Below are 14453 nucleotides of genomic sequence, written 5' to 3' on the forward strand. Positions count from 1 at the left end.
ATCTCCCCAGCCTCTTGACACTGGGGGGCCCCGGGCTTCAGCCTCTGGACGCCACCTTCTCTAATCCCACTCCCCCCCTTGCTGAGCTCACTCACTCTCACAGCTTTAAAGAACAGCTAGGCCGCGGAATCCTGCACGGTCGTTACAAAGAATTAATTAGAGGGCTTCCCTGGTGGCGCAGTGGTTGAGAGTCCGCCTGCCGATGCAGGGGACACGGGTTCGTGCCCCGGTCTGGGAGGATCCCACGTGCCGCGGAGCGACTGGGCCCGTGAGCCATGGCCGCTGAGCCTGCGCGTCCGGAGCCTGTGCTCCGCAACGGGAGAGGCCACAACAGTGAGAAGCCCGCGTACTGCAAAAAAAAAAAAAAAAAAAAAAAAGAATTAATTAGAGCTGCACCAGACGAGTCAGAGGGGCTTCCCATACGGCGCCCTTAAGTGACAGGTAGAAGAGAGGGACACTTTGTGTAAGATGAGCCTGTTTTTTGTAAAACAAAATAGAACTAAAACCCAATGTGATAATGTATCGATATACGTATATATCAATCTCTATATGATTGTAGTAGCAGTTATAAAAGCCCGGAAAGAAACAGGCACGATTGTTAACACGGGCTACCTGGGAGGAGGGTGCTTACAAGCAGGGCCAGGAAGGAGCAAGGACAAGGGGTCCAGGGGAGAACCTGACATGGAAACTATGACCCTCTTAGTGTAAAATCGGTTCATGCCTTTACAGCTATATCTAATATGATGCATGAAAAGTCAGGCAACAAAACAGCACTAGTGAGCCTCCTAAGATGATAGAATTTCAAGTGAACTCTTTTTTTTTTTTTTTTTTTTTTGCGGTATGCGGGCCTCTCACTGCTGTGGCCTCTCCCGTCGCGGAGCACAGGCTCCGGACGCACAGGCCCAGCGGCCATGGCCCACGGGCCCAGTCGCTCCGCGGCACGTGAGATCCTCCCAGACCAGGGCACGAACCCGCGTCTCCCGCACCGGCAGGCGGACTCTCAACCACTGCGCCACCAGGGAAGCCCTTCAAGTGAACTCTTTTCTTTATATTTTTATGTATTGCTCGAATTCTTTAATATAGTATATGTGAATTCTCAAGAAAAACAGTAGACCTATTTTTATCTAGGGGGGAACTCATAATTAAATCGAGCTTCCCCTCTTCCCTAGTGGAGCTCACAAGTTGGCCTTCATTCTGTTACACTCTGCCTTACCACCCAAAATATATGTCTCTTGCAAAATTATTTTAATCATTAAAACAACATTTGATCAAAATATGCTGGCTTGCCACATTTAAAACTGTTTCATCGTGCTTTTAACAGGTGACACCAGTTGGGATTCCTATGCCACCACCACGAAGACTGCATTCACACCTAAGAGAGGAGCAGTGCCTGCCTTAATTCGGTACATCCCTATTCGAATCAGATTGATATACACACTTGAACTTGTTCATCTTTCTTCTATTATTCAGAGTCCAAAACCAATAGAGAGTAATCAGAGGAGGCTTATAGAAAATGCACTCAGATAAGACCCACTGCACACACAGGTCTCCTGCAAGCATCAGAGAGGGTTTCCCCTTCAAAGAGTATCTCAAGCTCCTACAGGAAAATTGAGAAAATTAACACATGGATCCTTCATAAAGCCACTGTGTATCATGCTTTACAACAGAGCCAGTATACAGTTAATAGAACTGTGCTACCTAAACATGGAGCATGAATTGAGTTCATTATCTGGTATATAGCAGGCAGGCAGTGACAACTGAATGACTGGATAAGTGAGTAATTGTTAGCACTTCCACCCAACACTAGTCTTGGAAGCTGGGACAAGGCCACAGTCCCCTGACCCTTACCTTCACTCCTCCAACTATTGCTTCCTAAAGCAATGTTTGCTTGCAACTTCTCCCTCAATTCCACCTGAGCCGAGGGTGGTGGGAATTGCTGTCCATCAGCTGCCTCTCTAAGCTCATTGGTGGGTGAGAGAGGGTGGGGCTGCGAAAGGCCTGCCATCTTTCATTGCATCAGCGGTAGGTGGGAAATTAGCTTGGAGGACCTTCCCTTGAATGGGTTCACTCCGTAAATTACTTCCAATATAGAGGATCTTTTCACCTTGAAAGTTCACATTGTCGAGAGGTCAAACGGAGTACTGTCCAGACTGTGTGGTGCAGTCAGGCAGAAATGGGTTCCAGCCTCAGCTCTAATTACCCCTTATTTTCTCTGCTTCCTTAGGCAAGTAACCAGGCAGCTACAGCTCAGTTTTACGGTTGGCAAAGTAGGACTGATGACTCCTGTATAAGGTGGCTGTTCTGACAAACTGGAAGCACTAGTCAGTCCAGTGACCAGCACGAAGAAGTTACCCCCCAAATTTTCATTCATTTTTCCCCAGCATAATATATGACAGACTTCCAAAAAGTGCAGGTCTGCAGGACTCCTAATTTCTGAGAGTTACCGGCTATCCCACCGAGTCACATTATATCCCCTACTGGGAGATTTACCATCTGACAGGAAGGATTATGCCAGCTTCCCAAACAGTAACTGTTGTCTGAAGAAGAAACATTTGGGATGAAAGCCAAAACCAAATGGGTACTTATGGAGTCTAGGTCAGTGGTCTTCAAATTCACATATTTTTAAAGTTCACAGAAAAGTTATTATAAATTTAAATAGCTGTAAAAGATCAAACTTCCAGCCCATCCTAAATACTGACATTTAAAAACAAGACCATTAAATCATTTCTTTGCATATAACCAGTGGGTAATCTAACCACCTTAGCAAATTGATACTCACTCTGACACTTTAAAAATATATATACAAACAAGCTCTTCTTTAACAGATCATTTATTTCATTCTCTTTCCTTCTTGAACTCTTACTCCCTGTCTACCTCCTCCGTAGAATTTTACCCTGCTCTCATATATTTTGTGTTTGAAAGCAATTTATTGATCGCTCCATTATACCCCTTTGCAACTATTTCAGTATATTAATTGACATTAATTTTTAAACATGTTATATGACCCTAAGTATTGAGTTATCACAATTATTTTTCATACAGAATTGCTCAAAGCAATAAACACATTACAAATGTTAATAATCACTAAGCAGAAAAAGTAAATTTTTTGGAATTGTATCTTAATGAGATAAATGGGGCTGTTTTGTTTTCAATTACTTTATGTCTCCAGATTTGAATGTTATTATTGTTTGGAATGAGACCACATTCAGCATCAATTTTTCCTGCTTTTTTTTTTTTTTCAATTTATAAATGCTGGTGTTGAGAAACCTTGTTCTCATAATTAAGTAGATGTGAATGTAAGGAGTTTTAGTGTAGCATTGCCTTTGAGTACTCTCAACTCTTTATGGCTATATGCCAAAAATCACAAGGTGATTTTTAGTGATTGATTGGCTAACAGCTTGGTTGTGTACGCCTTCAGATTCATTGAAAGCAAATAATTAGATGATTGGTCATCCAGTTATTGAGTTATTCCCTATCTCATTTTTCTGAGACGTATACTGAAAAGGCCTGTCTTTATCTTTGAATTTTATTATTTTATTTTTATATAAAATTTTTATTAAAATTTTTTATTTTATTTTTTTATACAGGTTCTTGTTAGTTATCAGTTTTATACATAATGGTGTATACATGTCAATCCCAATCTCCCAATTCATCCCACCACCACCAAGCCCCCCCATCCCCTACCACTTCCCCCCTTGGTGTCCATACATTTGGTCTCTAAATATGTAAGTTATCTGTGAAGTAAGGAGTATGATAAAAAAATATGAGGTTCCGGGCTTCCCTGGTGGCGCAGTGGTTGAGAGTCCGCCTGCCAATGCAGGGAACACGGGTTCGTGCCCCGGTCCGGGAAGATCCCACGTGCCGCGGAGCGGCTGGGCCCGTGAGCCATGGTCGCTGAACCTGCACGTCCGGAGCTTGTGCTCCACAACGGGAGAGGCCACAACAGTGAGAGGCCCGCGTACCGCAAAAAAAAAAAAAAAAAAAAAAAGAGGTTCCTTAGTTAAATATGTTCTCATGTGTGCAGAACTCTGGTGCTTGACTTTGGAAAATAATTAAATAATATCACGCATAAAAATCAGAAACAACTTCATTGATTTCTTTAGAAACCAAATCAAACATTTACTATGTATTTAATGAAAAAGAAAGTTATATATGGTAAGTATATAGTTATATATTGTAAGTATATAGTTATGTATGGAAAATTACTAGTCTGACAAGCTAGCATATACTTTCATGTATTGTTAAATATTTTACATCATAAAATAAAATGAGGACTGGCTTTATTGAAGTAAATATTTCATAATACATTTGGGTTAAAAAATTAGCTTTAAATACCTTATTGAATGATGAATACAAAATCTGAACAAAAGATCACAAGATTTTTATGTACCAGTTTTATCCAGTGAATCTTTAAAAATTTGAAAGTCTCAGAAAAGATTCCAGGTACATTGAAAAGAATCAGCATCGCCATGCTGTACTGCTTCATCTAAACAGAGATGCTCGGGCTTCCCTGGTGGCGCAGTGGTTGGGAGTCCGCCTGCCGATGCAGGGGACGCGGGTTCGTGCCCCGGTCCGGGAAGATCCCACGTGCCGCGGAGCGGCTGGGCCCGTGAGCCATGGCCGCTGCGCCTGCGCGTCTGGAGCCTGTGCTCCGCGGCGGGGGAGGCCACGACAGTGAGAGGCCCGCATACCGTAAAAAATAAATAAATCAAAAATTAAATTAAACAGAGATGCTCTTCTTTCCAGCTAGTGACATATCCTAGGGATATTTTAAAAGCTGGAAAATGCTTACCTTTAAATATGTAGGGGAAAGAGCCATTTTCACCAATCTATATTCTCTGCTCTCCTCTTAGAAGCTTCTCCTTAAAGAGGGATGAACATTTGATAATTTTTAGAACAGGGAAAACTAGCCATTACTCCCAGCCACACCAATGTACAGTGTACCTACATTCAGAACATCCCTGCACAGGCCATAATGCTCTGGTTATAGCCCTACCCTTTACTCTTGACCTAGAAGGGCAAGCCCTAGGTAAGTGTATGGAATTTGGGTTACAAGGGAGTTCCCTGAAATCACCATAATGAAGTTCCCTTTGCCCGGCGCCCCTCTCACCATTGGCAGCTAACACCCTGAGGGGTCATGCACCTTAGTAAGATCCTATGGTGAAGTGGGGAAGGGAGAAAAGGATGCGGGAAGGAAAAGACCCACTAGATATGCAGCTTTGTTCTCAGGCAGATACATGTTAAGAAAGAATATACTGAGAAATGTGGATGTGAAAATCTATTCCTTGAAAGCAATTTGTGCTGTGATCCCTTTGGAAAGGTCTTCATGCACCTTCGATGACTTCAGTTTGATTTAGGACCACAGCCATGCTTGAATCTGTACATCTGAATGACAAGTGAAATAGTCCAGCATCCAGATGTATCCCACTTTCCAGATGTTGTGTTTCTTACAGACGTAACCTGAATCTTACCCAACCCTCTTTTTTGAAAAAGTCAATATGAAATACTTTAGACACACACAAAGGAATATATAATAAATCCCCAGCTATCATCCAGCTATAATAATCAACAACACATGGACATTTTTAATGTATATCCTCCACTTAGCCTTCCCACTGGATAATGTTGGAGCAAATTCCAGGCATTATATCATAAGTTTAAATATATTTTTATGTGTCTCTGAAAGATAAGGATGCTTTAAAAATATGTAACAATACCATTATCTCACCTAAAAAAGCAATTCCTTAATATCAAATAGCCAGTAAGCGATCAAATTTTCCCCAGTTGTCTCATAATTTAAAAAAAAAAAAAAAAACAGTTGGTTAGAAATTGAATCCAGACAAGGTCTCTGCATTGTATTCTCTTACTTCATTTAATCTACAGTTTCCTCCACTTTTTTTTTCCGAGAATTTCTTTGTTGCAGAAACAGATGATTTGCTCTGGATTTTTCTGACTTCATCCCCATCGTGTCATTTAAAACTATCCTTCTTTTCATGTATTTCCTGTAATCTAATATTCCAAAGACTTCATCTGATTCAGGTTGGGTATTTTCACAGAAGTATTTAATAGGTGGTGTTGTGTATGTATATCCAGAGTGGCAACTGCTGGTCATTGCCTAGATGCGTTATTTCATTAGGGACTTGCAAACCAGTGGTATCTTAATTCTTATATTTTTCCTTTTATTAACTGGAATACTTTTTACATAGAGAAACTTTCCTTCACCAAGTATTTAGTTATAGTGAAGTACTGTTTATACAGAAGAGTACTCAGCTCTTTAAACAAATTAATTAAAAAATTAATGAATTTCAGATTTTTCTTTTAAATTTCACATTAGGACACTCTTACTTTTGTTAAGGGCCATCATAATATAGAGGATTGTTTCTTTTCAGGGAAACCTAGAAATTAAATTATTTCTGGCATCACGTCTTAAGCAGCCAATCTTTAAAAAATTACTTGACACGTGTACTGTTGTGAAATTTGCTATTTAATCCCTTACTCTAGTTTCCACCCTTTTCTTACAGTCAAAAAAGTACCAGAAGATTAGGATATACGTATTCACTTAGTGATCCTATTCCCAATCAGACACAGTACAATGATGAGTATGTTTGGAAGTCGTGTTCTAAAGAAGATTTGATCAACGTTGGAACTTCAAGAGGAATCAAGAACCACAAATCTTATTACCCCAGTCAAGTAAGGTAATATCTACATATCTTTTGAATGTGATATTCTATCAATAAATCCATAAGAAAGAGAGTTTGGATATATCCCAAAGATCCTTCATCATCTACAGCTGTGGTCCTTCTTAGACTATTTTTTGCTCACCTTCTCACATTTATTTCTAACTACTACTCCCTTATCCCCTTAAGTAAGAAACATTTATTTTAATAAATTTATTTATTTTATTGATTTATTTTTGGCTGCACTGGGTCTTCGCCACTGTGCGCAGGCCTCTCACCCGCAGTGGCCTCCCGAGCTGCGGAGCACAGGCTCCAGGCACGCGGGCCGCAGCAGTTGTAGCACGCAGCCCCAGTAGCTGTGGCTCAGGGCTCCAGAGCACAGGCCCAGTAGTTGTGACGCACGAGCTTAGTTGCTCCACGGCATGTGGGATCCTCCCGGACCAGGGCTCGAACCGGCGTCCCCTGCCCTGGCAGATGGACTCTCAACCACTGTGCCACCAGGGAAGTCCCTGAAACTTTATTTTTAATTGAAGTGAAATTCACATAGAATGGAATTAACCATTTTAATGGTTAATTAAACAAATCACTGGCAATTAGTACATTCATAATGTTCTAAAACCACCACCTCTGCCTCATTTCAAAATATTTTCATAATCTCAAGAGGAAACCCTGTACGCATTAAGAAATTATTCCGGGCTTCCCTGGTGGCGCAGTGGTTGGGAGTCCGCCTGCTGATGCAGGGGACGCGGGTTCGTGCCCCGGTCCGGGAGGATCCCACATGCCGCGGAGCGGTTGGGCCCGTGAGCCATGGCCGCTGAGCCTGCGCGTCCGGAGCCTGTGCTCCGCAACGGGAGAGGACACAGCAGTGAGAGGCCCGCGTACTGCAAAAAAGAAATTATTCCCTGTTTCCCTCTCCCCTAGTCTCTGGCAACTATCAATCTGCTTTCTGTCTCTGTGGATGACATACTCTAGATATTTTATATGTGGAATCATACTATGCAATATGTGACCTTTTGTGCCCGGCTTCTTTCACTTAGCATTGTTTGAAAACATTGTTTTCAAAGTTCATTCACATTGTAGCATCTATCAGCACTTCATTCCTTTTTATGGTTGAATAATATTTTATTGTATGTATGTACCACTAATTGTTTATCCATTTACCTATTGATGGACATTTGGGTTGTTGCCACCTTTTGGCCTTTGTGAACAAAGCTGCTATGAACAGGCCCGTACAAGTATCTGTGTTTGGTATAAGCATTCTCAAGCCATCAGAACTTTTATCGTTTTGTTGACTCTCCAGAAGGCCCTTCTCTTATCCACCAAGGAAACTTACAGATTCTTCGAGGCTCAGCTTAAAGAGAGCCATCTCTAATTCCCTTCTCCTCTAGATGAAAGTAACTGACCCTCCCTGTGTTTTCTAGGCACTGTGTACTCTTCTCCCATCATAAAAGGCAAAGCTCAATTGTAGTAAAGGGTTTCATTTACTTGGTTGTCATATGGCATGGTGACACCTGGGATGGAAGCACCTGGACACATTCAATAGATAATATGGCGGCAGAATGGTTAGGATTTGATGACTGAAAGGATGTAAAAGACAAGGGAGAGGAATGAATGATGATGTTCCTGTTTTTTACTTGGATGGCTGGTTCTGTGTTGATGTTATTTACTGAACTGGAACATTTGGAAGGACGGGGTTTGGTGGGGAAGGGCTTGGGGGAAATGTGAGTTCAGTTGAAGACATGTTGGTTGAGGATATATCCAACCTGCAGGTGAATACACAGGTCTGGAACTGGGGGGGAAGAGGCGAACTGTAGATGTGGGTAGCCTTTGGAGTCGTTGGAACATACACACATACCCCATTTAACTTGGTTTCTCATGGCACCCACTCATGTAATCTAGTTACCTGTTGAGTATTTTCCTTAAGATTTATAATTAATGCAAAATAGTTGGTTACAATATTACATTGTATATGTATACATACACGTACATACGCACAGCATTTATTTCCCCTTTAAGTGTTATGGAAGGCTCTCAGCCAGTGAGTGTTCGTGTACCAGCCTGTCCTTTTTGCTGGTAGGGTTTGCGTGTATGTGGGTGCAAAGGACACCTCAGAGTGCCCACGCCTACCAAGAAGAACATGTAGAGGGTAAAGACACATGCCTCTGATGAAGCCCCGGGGACTCCCCGGGTTTGAGGTGCAGGGTGAGGAAAGAAGACTTAAATGGAGACCATAGAGGAGCCACAGAGGAAAGCCTGAAAGATATGGTCTCTCAGGTATCTGGGAAAGACATACAAGAAAGAGATCATTGCCCTGTCAGGTATCTCTGCTACCTATTTTGTGCCCCATCAGACATCACTGGTGAGGTCACTTCCCACTCAGGGTCTTGGAGAAAACCAGCTTACCTGGGCTTCGCAGTGACTGGAGGGCAGAGCCTGCAAGGAGTGGATCGTTATGTGTACTACCTTTTACTCGTCCATTCAAGCAACCAATATTTATTGAATGCCTAGCATGTGCCAGGCACTCTTCTTGTCCATTTCCTGCCATTTCTCCAAGAAGCCCTCCATCTCACACTAATCAGGCATTCCTCCCTTCAACTCTACCAAAGCTGCTCATTTCAAGGTCACCAATGAACCCCAGTCTGCTAAACCCAACGGTCAAGTCTCCGTCCTCATCTCACTTGACCTGCCAGCCACATTCCACACAATGATCAGTCCTTTTTCCTTCACTTTCTTGCGTGGCTTCTAGTACAACACATTCTCTTGGGTTTTCTCTTTCATAACTGCCTGCCCCTTCTCAGTCTCTTTTGCTGCTTCTTCCACTTATCCTTGACCTCTTAATGATGAATCAAACCTCTTCGAATTTCTAGCTTGGTGATCTCATCCAGTCTTAATTGATTTCAACTGTATGAGATGACTTCCAAAATTATCTTCAGCTTAGTCCACTCCCCTTAACTCAGATTCATATATCCAACTGCTTTCTTAAGATCTCCTGCTGGAAGTTTACTTAAAGACTCCTCAAATGTCACATTACCACACTGAACTCCTGAGTGTCCCTCTAAGTGTAGGCTATTCCACGTTTCAGTTCATGGTCACTCCACCCTTTCAACTGTTCAGACCTCAATGCCTGGAGTCATCCTTGGCCCATCTCTTTGCTTCACATCCCACATTCTATGCATCAGGAAACCTTATTTACCTACAAATATATTTAGAATACGATCACTTCTCCCCAGTCACATTTTATTGTCTTCAACGTGAAAAGCCAAAGAAATGACAAAGTACCATGTTACAGCTGGGTCAGCTGATGGCTCCCTGAACACACTGGCACTTTATTGTGGTAGTTGCGTGTAAAGGACTCAAAAGAACACGTACACAAAAACACACATGTGCTTCATTCCGTCAGGTGAACCCACGTGGATTTTCTTAAAAATTGCGTTCGTATTGATAGGACTTCTTTCACTGGACGCTGCCTCAAGGTCAATCGGCAGCCTCAGTAAAGAGCTACTTCCCCTGGAAAATTGCTGCTTCGATGGAAGAGGTTCGGAAGGCAATAGCAAATCAGTTTATTTCCCACACGAGGAGAGACTTTGTGGACACAGCAAAAGGTAAACGTTCATTTTTCTCCTTTCCCTGGTAGAAAGGCACTGGAGTCACAGTGGTGAGCAACACAGATGCAGTCTTCTCCCTCAAGGAACTCACAGTACAGTCGTGGAGAAAGGCAATTTAGCGAACAAGAGTTGACCTAGTTAGCACCTATACAAAGATGCACGTTGTGGGAAATGCAGGGTGCTGGGGGCGCCCAGTGGGACGCCCAGCCTAATGTGGGCGGGGGCTGGGGAGAAGGTCAGGAAAGGCTTCTTGGGTCCAAAGACAAGGACAAATGAGCCAGGAGAAGATGATGGCGTCGAGTTAAATGTGCAGTTTTCAATTCTTAACTGCTGGTTCACCATTTTTAAATTACTTAAATTAAAATTCCTTTATTAAACCAGTACATGCATAGAGTGAAATCTAATAGTTACCTAAAGGCTCACAATGACATAGCAGGCCGTTGACCCACCCCCTCCACTCTCGGTCCTACTCCTGGTGGTTGTCAATTTCCATCCTTTCAACTATGTCTTCTTCCGGGAGCCTCCGTATTTTAAAAGCATATGCTTAATACTGCTATTTTTGATGCATCAGTTTTAGACATTACAATTGATTTCCTGTTATGGTAACTGAGGATTTGGTCCTCCTATAATTCTTTCTCATGCCCCCTCCATCCATCCTCTCAATATAATCATATTACAAATTTGAGGTTAACGCAATTGCTAGTGTTTATATTATGATTACGATGATATGATATATTATGATTATGTAAATGTTTACTGCTGAGCCAGATGGTATTTTATGGTTATGTTTCCTTTTCGTTTTCTTTTGTTTTTTTTACCAGTGAATAACTGATTCTTTTCATATGCTTAGTTTTCTATGTGCCCCTCACTCTCACTGAATCCATTTTTTCTGGTCCACCATCTCAGTACATCACCTTCTAGTGTGCCTGGTGTCCCCGAATCCAGAGCTGCTTTGGTTTGATTTTGCACCAACAAATCTCCTGGCTAGGAAAGGGTAGCCATATAACTGCCATGGCCACTTGCTCTTCCTTGAAACACTCTTCCTTTGAGCTTCTGTGATGCCACACTCTCCTGGTTTGTCTCCTTCTTTCTTGTCTTTTTTCTATTTGAGCTCTAACAGAGTTCCTTAGAGTTCCTGATTCCTTTAAAGAGCAATGATCCATCTTCCTGAGGAATTCTGCATTTGTTTCTCTTCCCCAAGCCCTTCCTCAGGTCCCTGGTTCTGTGTATTTGGTGACTGAGTAGAAGTCTCACAAGGGTCCCAAGTCATCACCTTCTCCTCCCCCCGGCACTGATCTTCCTGCATTAGCTACAGATCCCTGCAATTCCATCCCTACATGGCAGCCAGAGGCTCTTTCACAGTCTAAATTGGATCATATACTTCTGCTGCTTCCTTTCACTGGCTTCCCTTGCACTTTGATTAAAATGCACGTTCCAGTTACTCTCTTGGTCCACAAGGTCCTGCAAGGCTGGCCCTTGCTTATGTCCTCACCTTTCCTCCTCACTCCATCCTTCTCGCTCACTAGGCTCCAGCTCCATGAGCCTTTATTCAACTCCTTTAACCTCTTTCCCACCTTCGGTCAGTGTGCAGCCTGTCCCCTCTGCCTGAAAGGCTCTTTCTGGGGTTTCACTTTGTCACTCTCTTGACTCCAGCTTAAATGTCACCTTGCCTGTGAGAACTTTCCTACAATTTGATCTGAAGAGGCGTGCTGCCACCTTGTTTGTCTAGCACCCCTGCATTTTGCAGTCATTTGTTTACTGGTTCGTGTTTTCTGTTGTTTGTGTTTTATTCTTTCCTCACTATCCAGTAAGTGTTCCAGAGGCCCTTATTCTCTCAGGACCTAGTGCAGTGTATAGCCTCGTCCTCATGTGTAGGAGGTGCTCTGTAAATATTTGCTGAATGAGAGAGAGAATGTACGGGAAGTACCTTTTCTGAAGCTGGATGGATGTGGAATCAAAAGACCTCATACTTGTAGATAAACACGCAGGGTCATGGGAAAACATTTGAAACGTCAGCATGCTTTTTTAAAAATTATTTTATTTATTTAGTTATTTTTGGCTGTGTTGGGTCTTTGTTGCTGCATGCTTGTTTCTCTAGTTGCGGCGAGCGGGGGCTACTCTTTGTTGTGGTGTGTGAGCTTCTCATTGTGGTGGCTTCTCTGGCTGCAGAGCACGGGCTCTAGGTGCGTGGGCTTCAGTAGTTGTGGCACGTGGCCTCAGTAGTTGTGGCTCGTGGGCTCTAGAGCACAGGGTCAGTAGTTGTAGCACGTGGGCTTAGTTGCTCCGCAGCATGTGGGATCTTTCCGGACCAGGGCTCGAACCCGTGACCCCTGCCTTGGCAGGCGGATTCTTAACCACTGCGCCACCAGGGAAGCCCAAAATGTCAGCCTTCTTAAAAGATGTCTTTGAGCTTCCAGTCAGAGTTGTCCTTCCAGCATGCACAAATGACCATTTCTCCACGTGTGGATAGATGCCCAAGACCTGCTAAGACTCCCTCCTAAATCTCTCACCTCCGTCCGCTTCTCTCCCTCCTCACGGCCACTGCCTTTGTCCAGGCTACCATAGTCCCTGCCTTGGATGACCTCTAATTCACTCCCTTGTCCAGTTTTGTGTCCTCCAGTCCACAGTCCATACTAGAGCCACAGGGAGTTTCCAGATGAGCAAACTGACGTCACCTTCCAGCTTAAAACCCTCAGTGACACCCTGCCCCCACCCTCCTCGGATAAAAGCTAAGTGCCTTACTGCGAGCCCTGTATAATCTGGTCCTCGCCCATCACCCCAGCAGTCCCCCTCGCCAGCCCCCCACGCTTTTAATGAGACCGACTGCCTTCCATCCTCCAGGCTCTTGATGCCTCCTGCCCGAGGAAGACGTCTTCCTCCCTGTTTTTAAGCGTATGTCTGTCCATAATTCAAGTCTAAATGTAAAGCTTCATTTCCCTCCCAGGAGTCTTCTCTCATCCCCCAGGTTTGGGTCGGTGCCCTTCCCATGTTTTTATAGCACCTGTTCTTCCCTCTTACACAGCAGTTATCAAATAATATCGTGATTACCTTTCATGTACCTGTTTCTCTAATACCTTAAGCTTCTGAAGCACAGGGACTAGGTCTTATCTTTGAATCCTCATTATTGAATTAAGGCGAAGGAGCAAGAAGCACTAAAACGTGTTTGTTTTCACACGCAGGCTTGGAGAACTCGGCTTTGATGAGTTAGAAGAGCAGATGAAGGCAGCAGAACTAGGTCTCACCGGGTTATAGACGATGTGCCCATGATCCTAGTGGTTTTGAACAGTCCTTGCTGTAGATTTACTGGGGCCTTTCTGCAGATGCCATACCTAATCTTAAAGGGTCAGTTTCTCCCTTTGGGCTGTAACTACTCTGGTATCACCTTTATCAACTGGAAAAGAAACCGGTGGGAGCTGATCTCCTGGGGGGCAGGGATTGTCCCTGGGAGGAGTCCAGGCCTTGGAGGCGGGATTAGTGTTGGGTCAGGTTATCTTCTCTGTCCAGACTTCAGTACAATTATGGGGACTTCAGGGGTTGGTCAGGTCCTTTTGTATCAGGAACTTCTCTTAATAATGCCGAAGGAACTCATTAACATGAAATTTTATACAGACGGTAAAACCATTAGTTAAGAAGAACTAAGAACTAAGAGGTACTTTAAGCATATATCACATAGGCAGTAACTAGAGCGTGGTTCAGATCAATTGCTAATACATAGCAATTACATTTCTTTTTTTTTTTCTTTTGTTCACTCATTAATTTAGTAAATATTTACTGAGGTCTATTACAGTGATATGTACTAAGGATCAATGAAGAATAAGACTTCATTTTAATTAAGTACATAAAGACACAGATGTGGAGAACAAGCATATGGATACCGAGGGGGAAAGTGGAGGGATGGGAGGAATTGGGAGATTGGGGTTGACACATATACACTATTGATACTGTGAATAAAATAGGTAACTAATGAGAACCTGCTGTATAGCACAGGGAACTCTACTCAATGCTCAGTGGTGACCCAAATGGGAAGGAAGTCCAAAAGGGAGAGAATGTAGGTATACGTCTGGCTGATTCACTTTGCTGTACGGTAGAAACTAACACAACATTGTAAAGCAGCTCTACTCCAATAAAAATTAATTTTAAAAAAAGTCTTAATCTTTATCTTCAAAGGAAC

General features: G+C 43.0%; 1 protein-coding gene across 5 annotated transcripts in view; it reads left to right on the forward strand.

Annotated features, from left to right (window-relative positions):
- The window catches only part of TEX26 (testis expressed 26), a 188925-nt gene that overhangs the window by 3221 nt on the left and 171251 nt on the right, over window positions 1-14453 (forward strand). For all 5 annotated transcript variants that reach the window (XM_067016800.1, XM_067016801.1, XM_067016802.1 and 2 more), the window contains exons 2-4: window positions 1322-1403; window positions 6522-6690; window positions 10123-10279. In XM_067016800.1, the coding sequence (XP_066872901.1) occupies window positions 1322-1403; window positions 6522-6690; window positions 10123-10279 (408 nt within the window). The remainder of the gene's footprint in view (window positions 1-1321; window positions 1404-6521; window positions 6691-10122; window positions 10280-14453) is intronic.

The sequence above is a fragment of the Kogia breviceps genome, chromosome 16 (genome assembly GCF_026419965.1).
Source record: "Kogia breviceps isolate mKogBre1 chromosome 16, mKogBre1 haplotype 1, whole genome shotgun sequence".
Lineage (NCBI taxonomy): Eukaryota > Metazoa > Chordata > Mammalia > Artiodactyla > Physeteridae > Kogia > Kogia breviceps.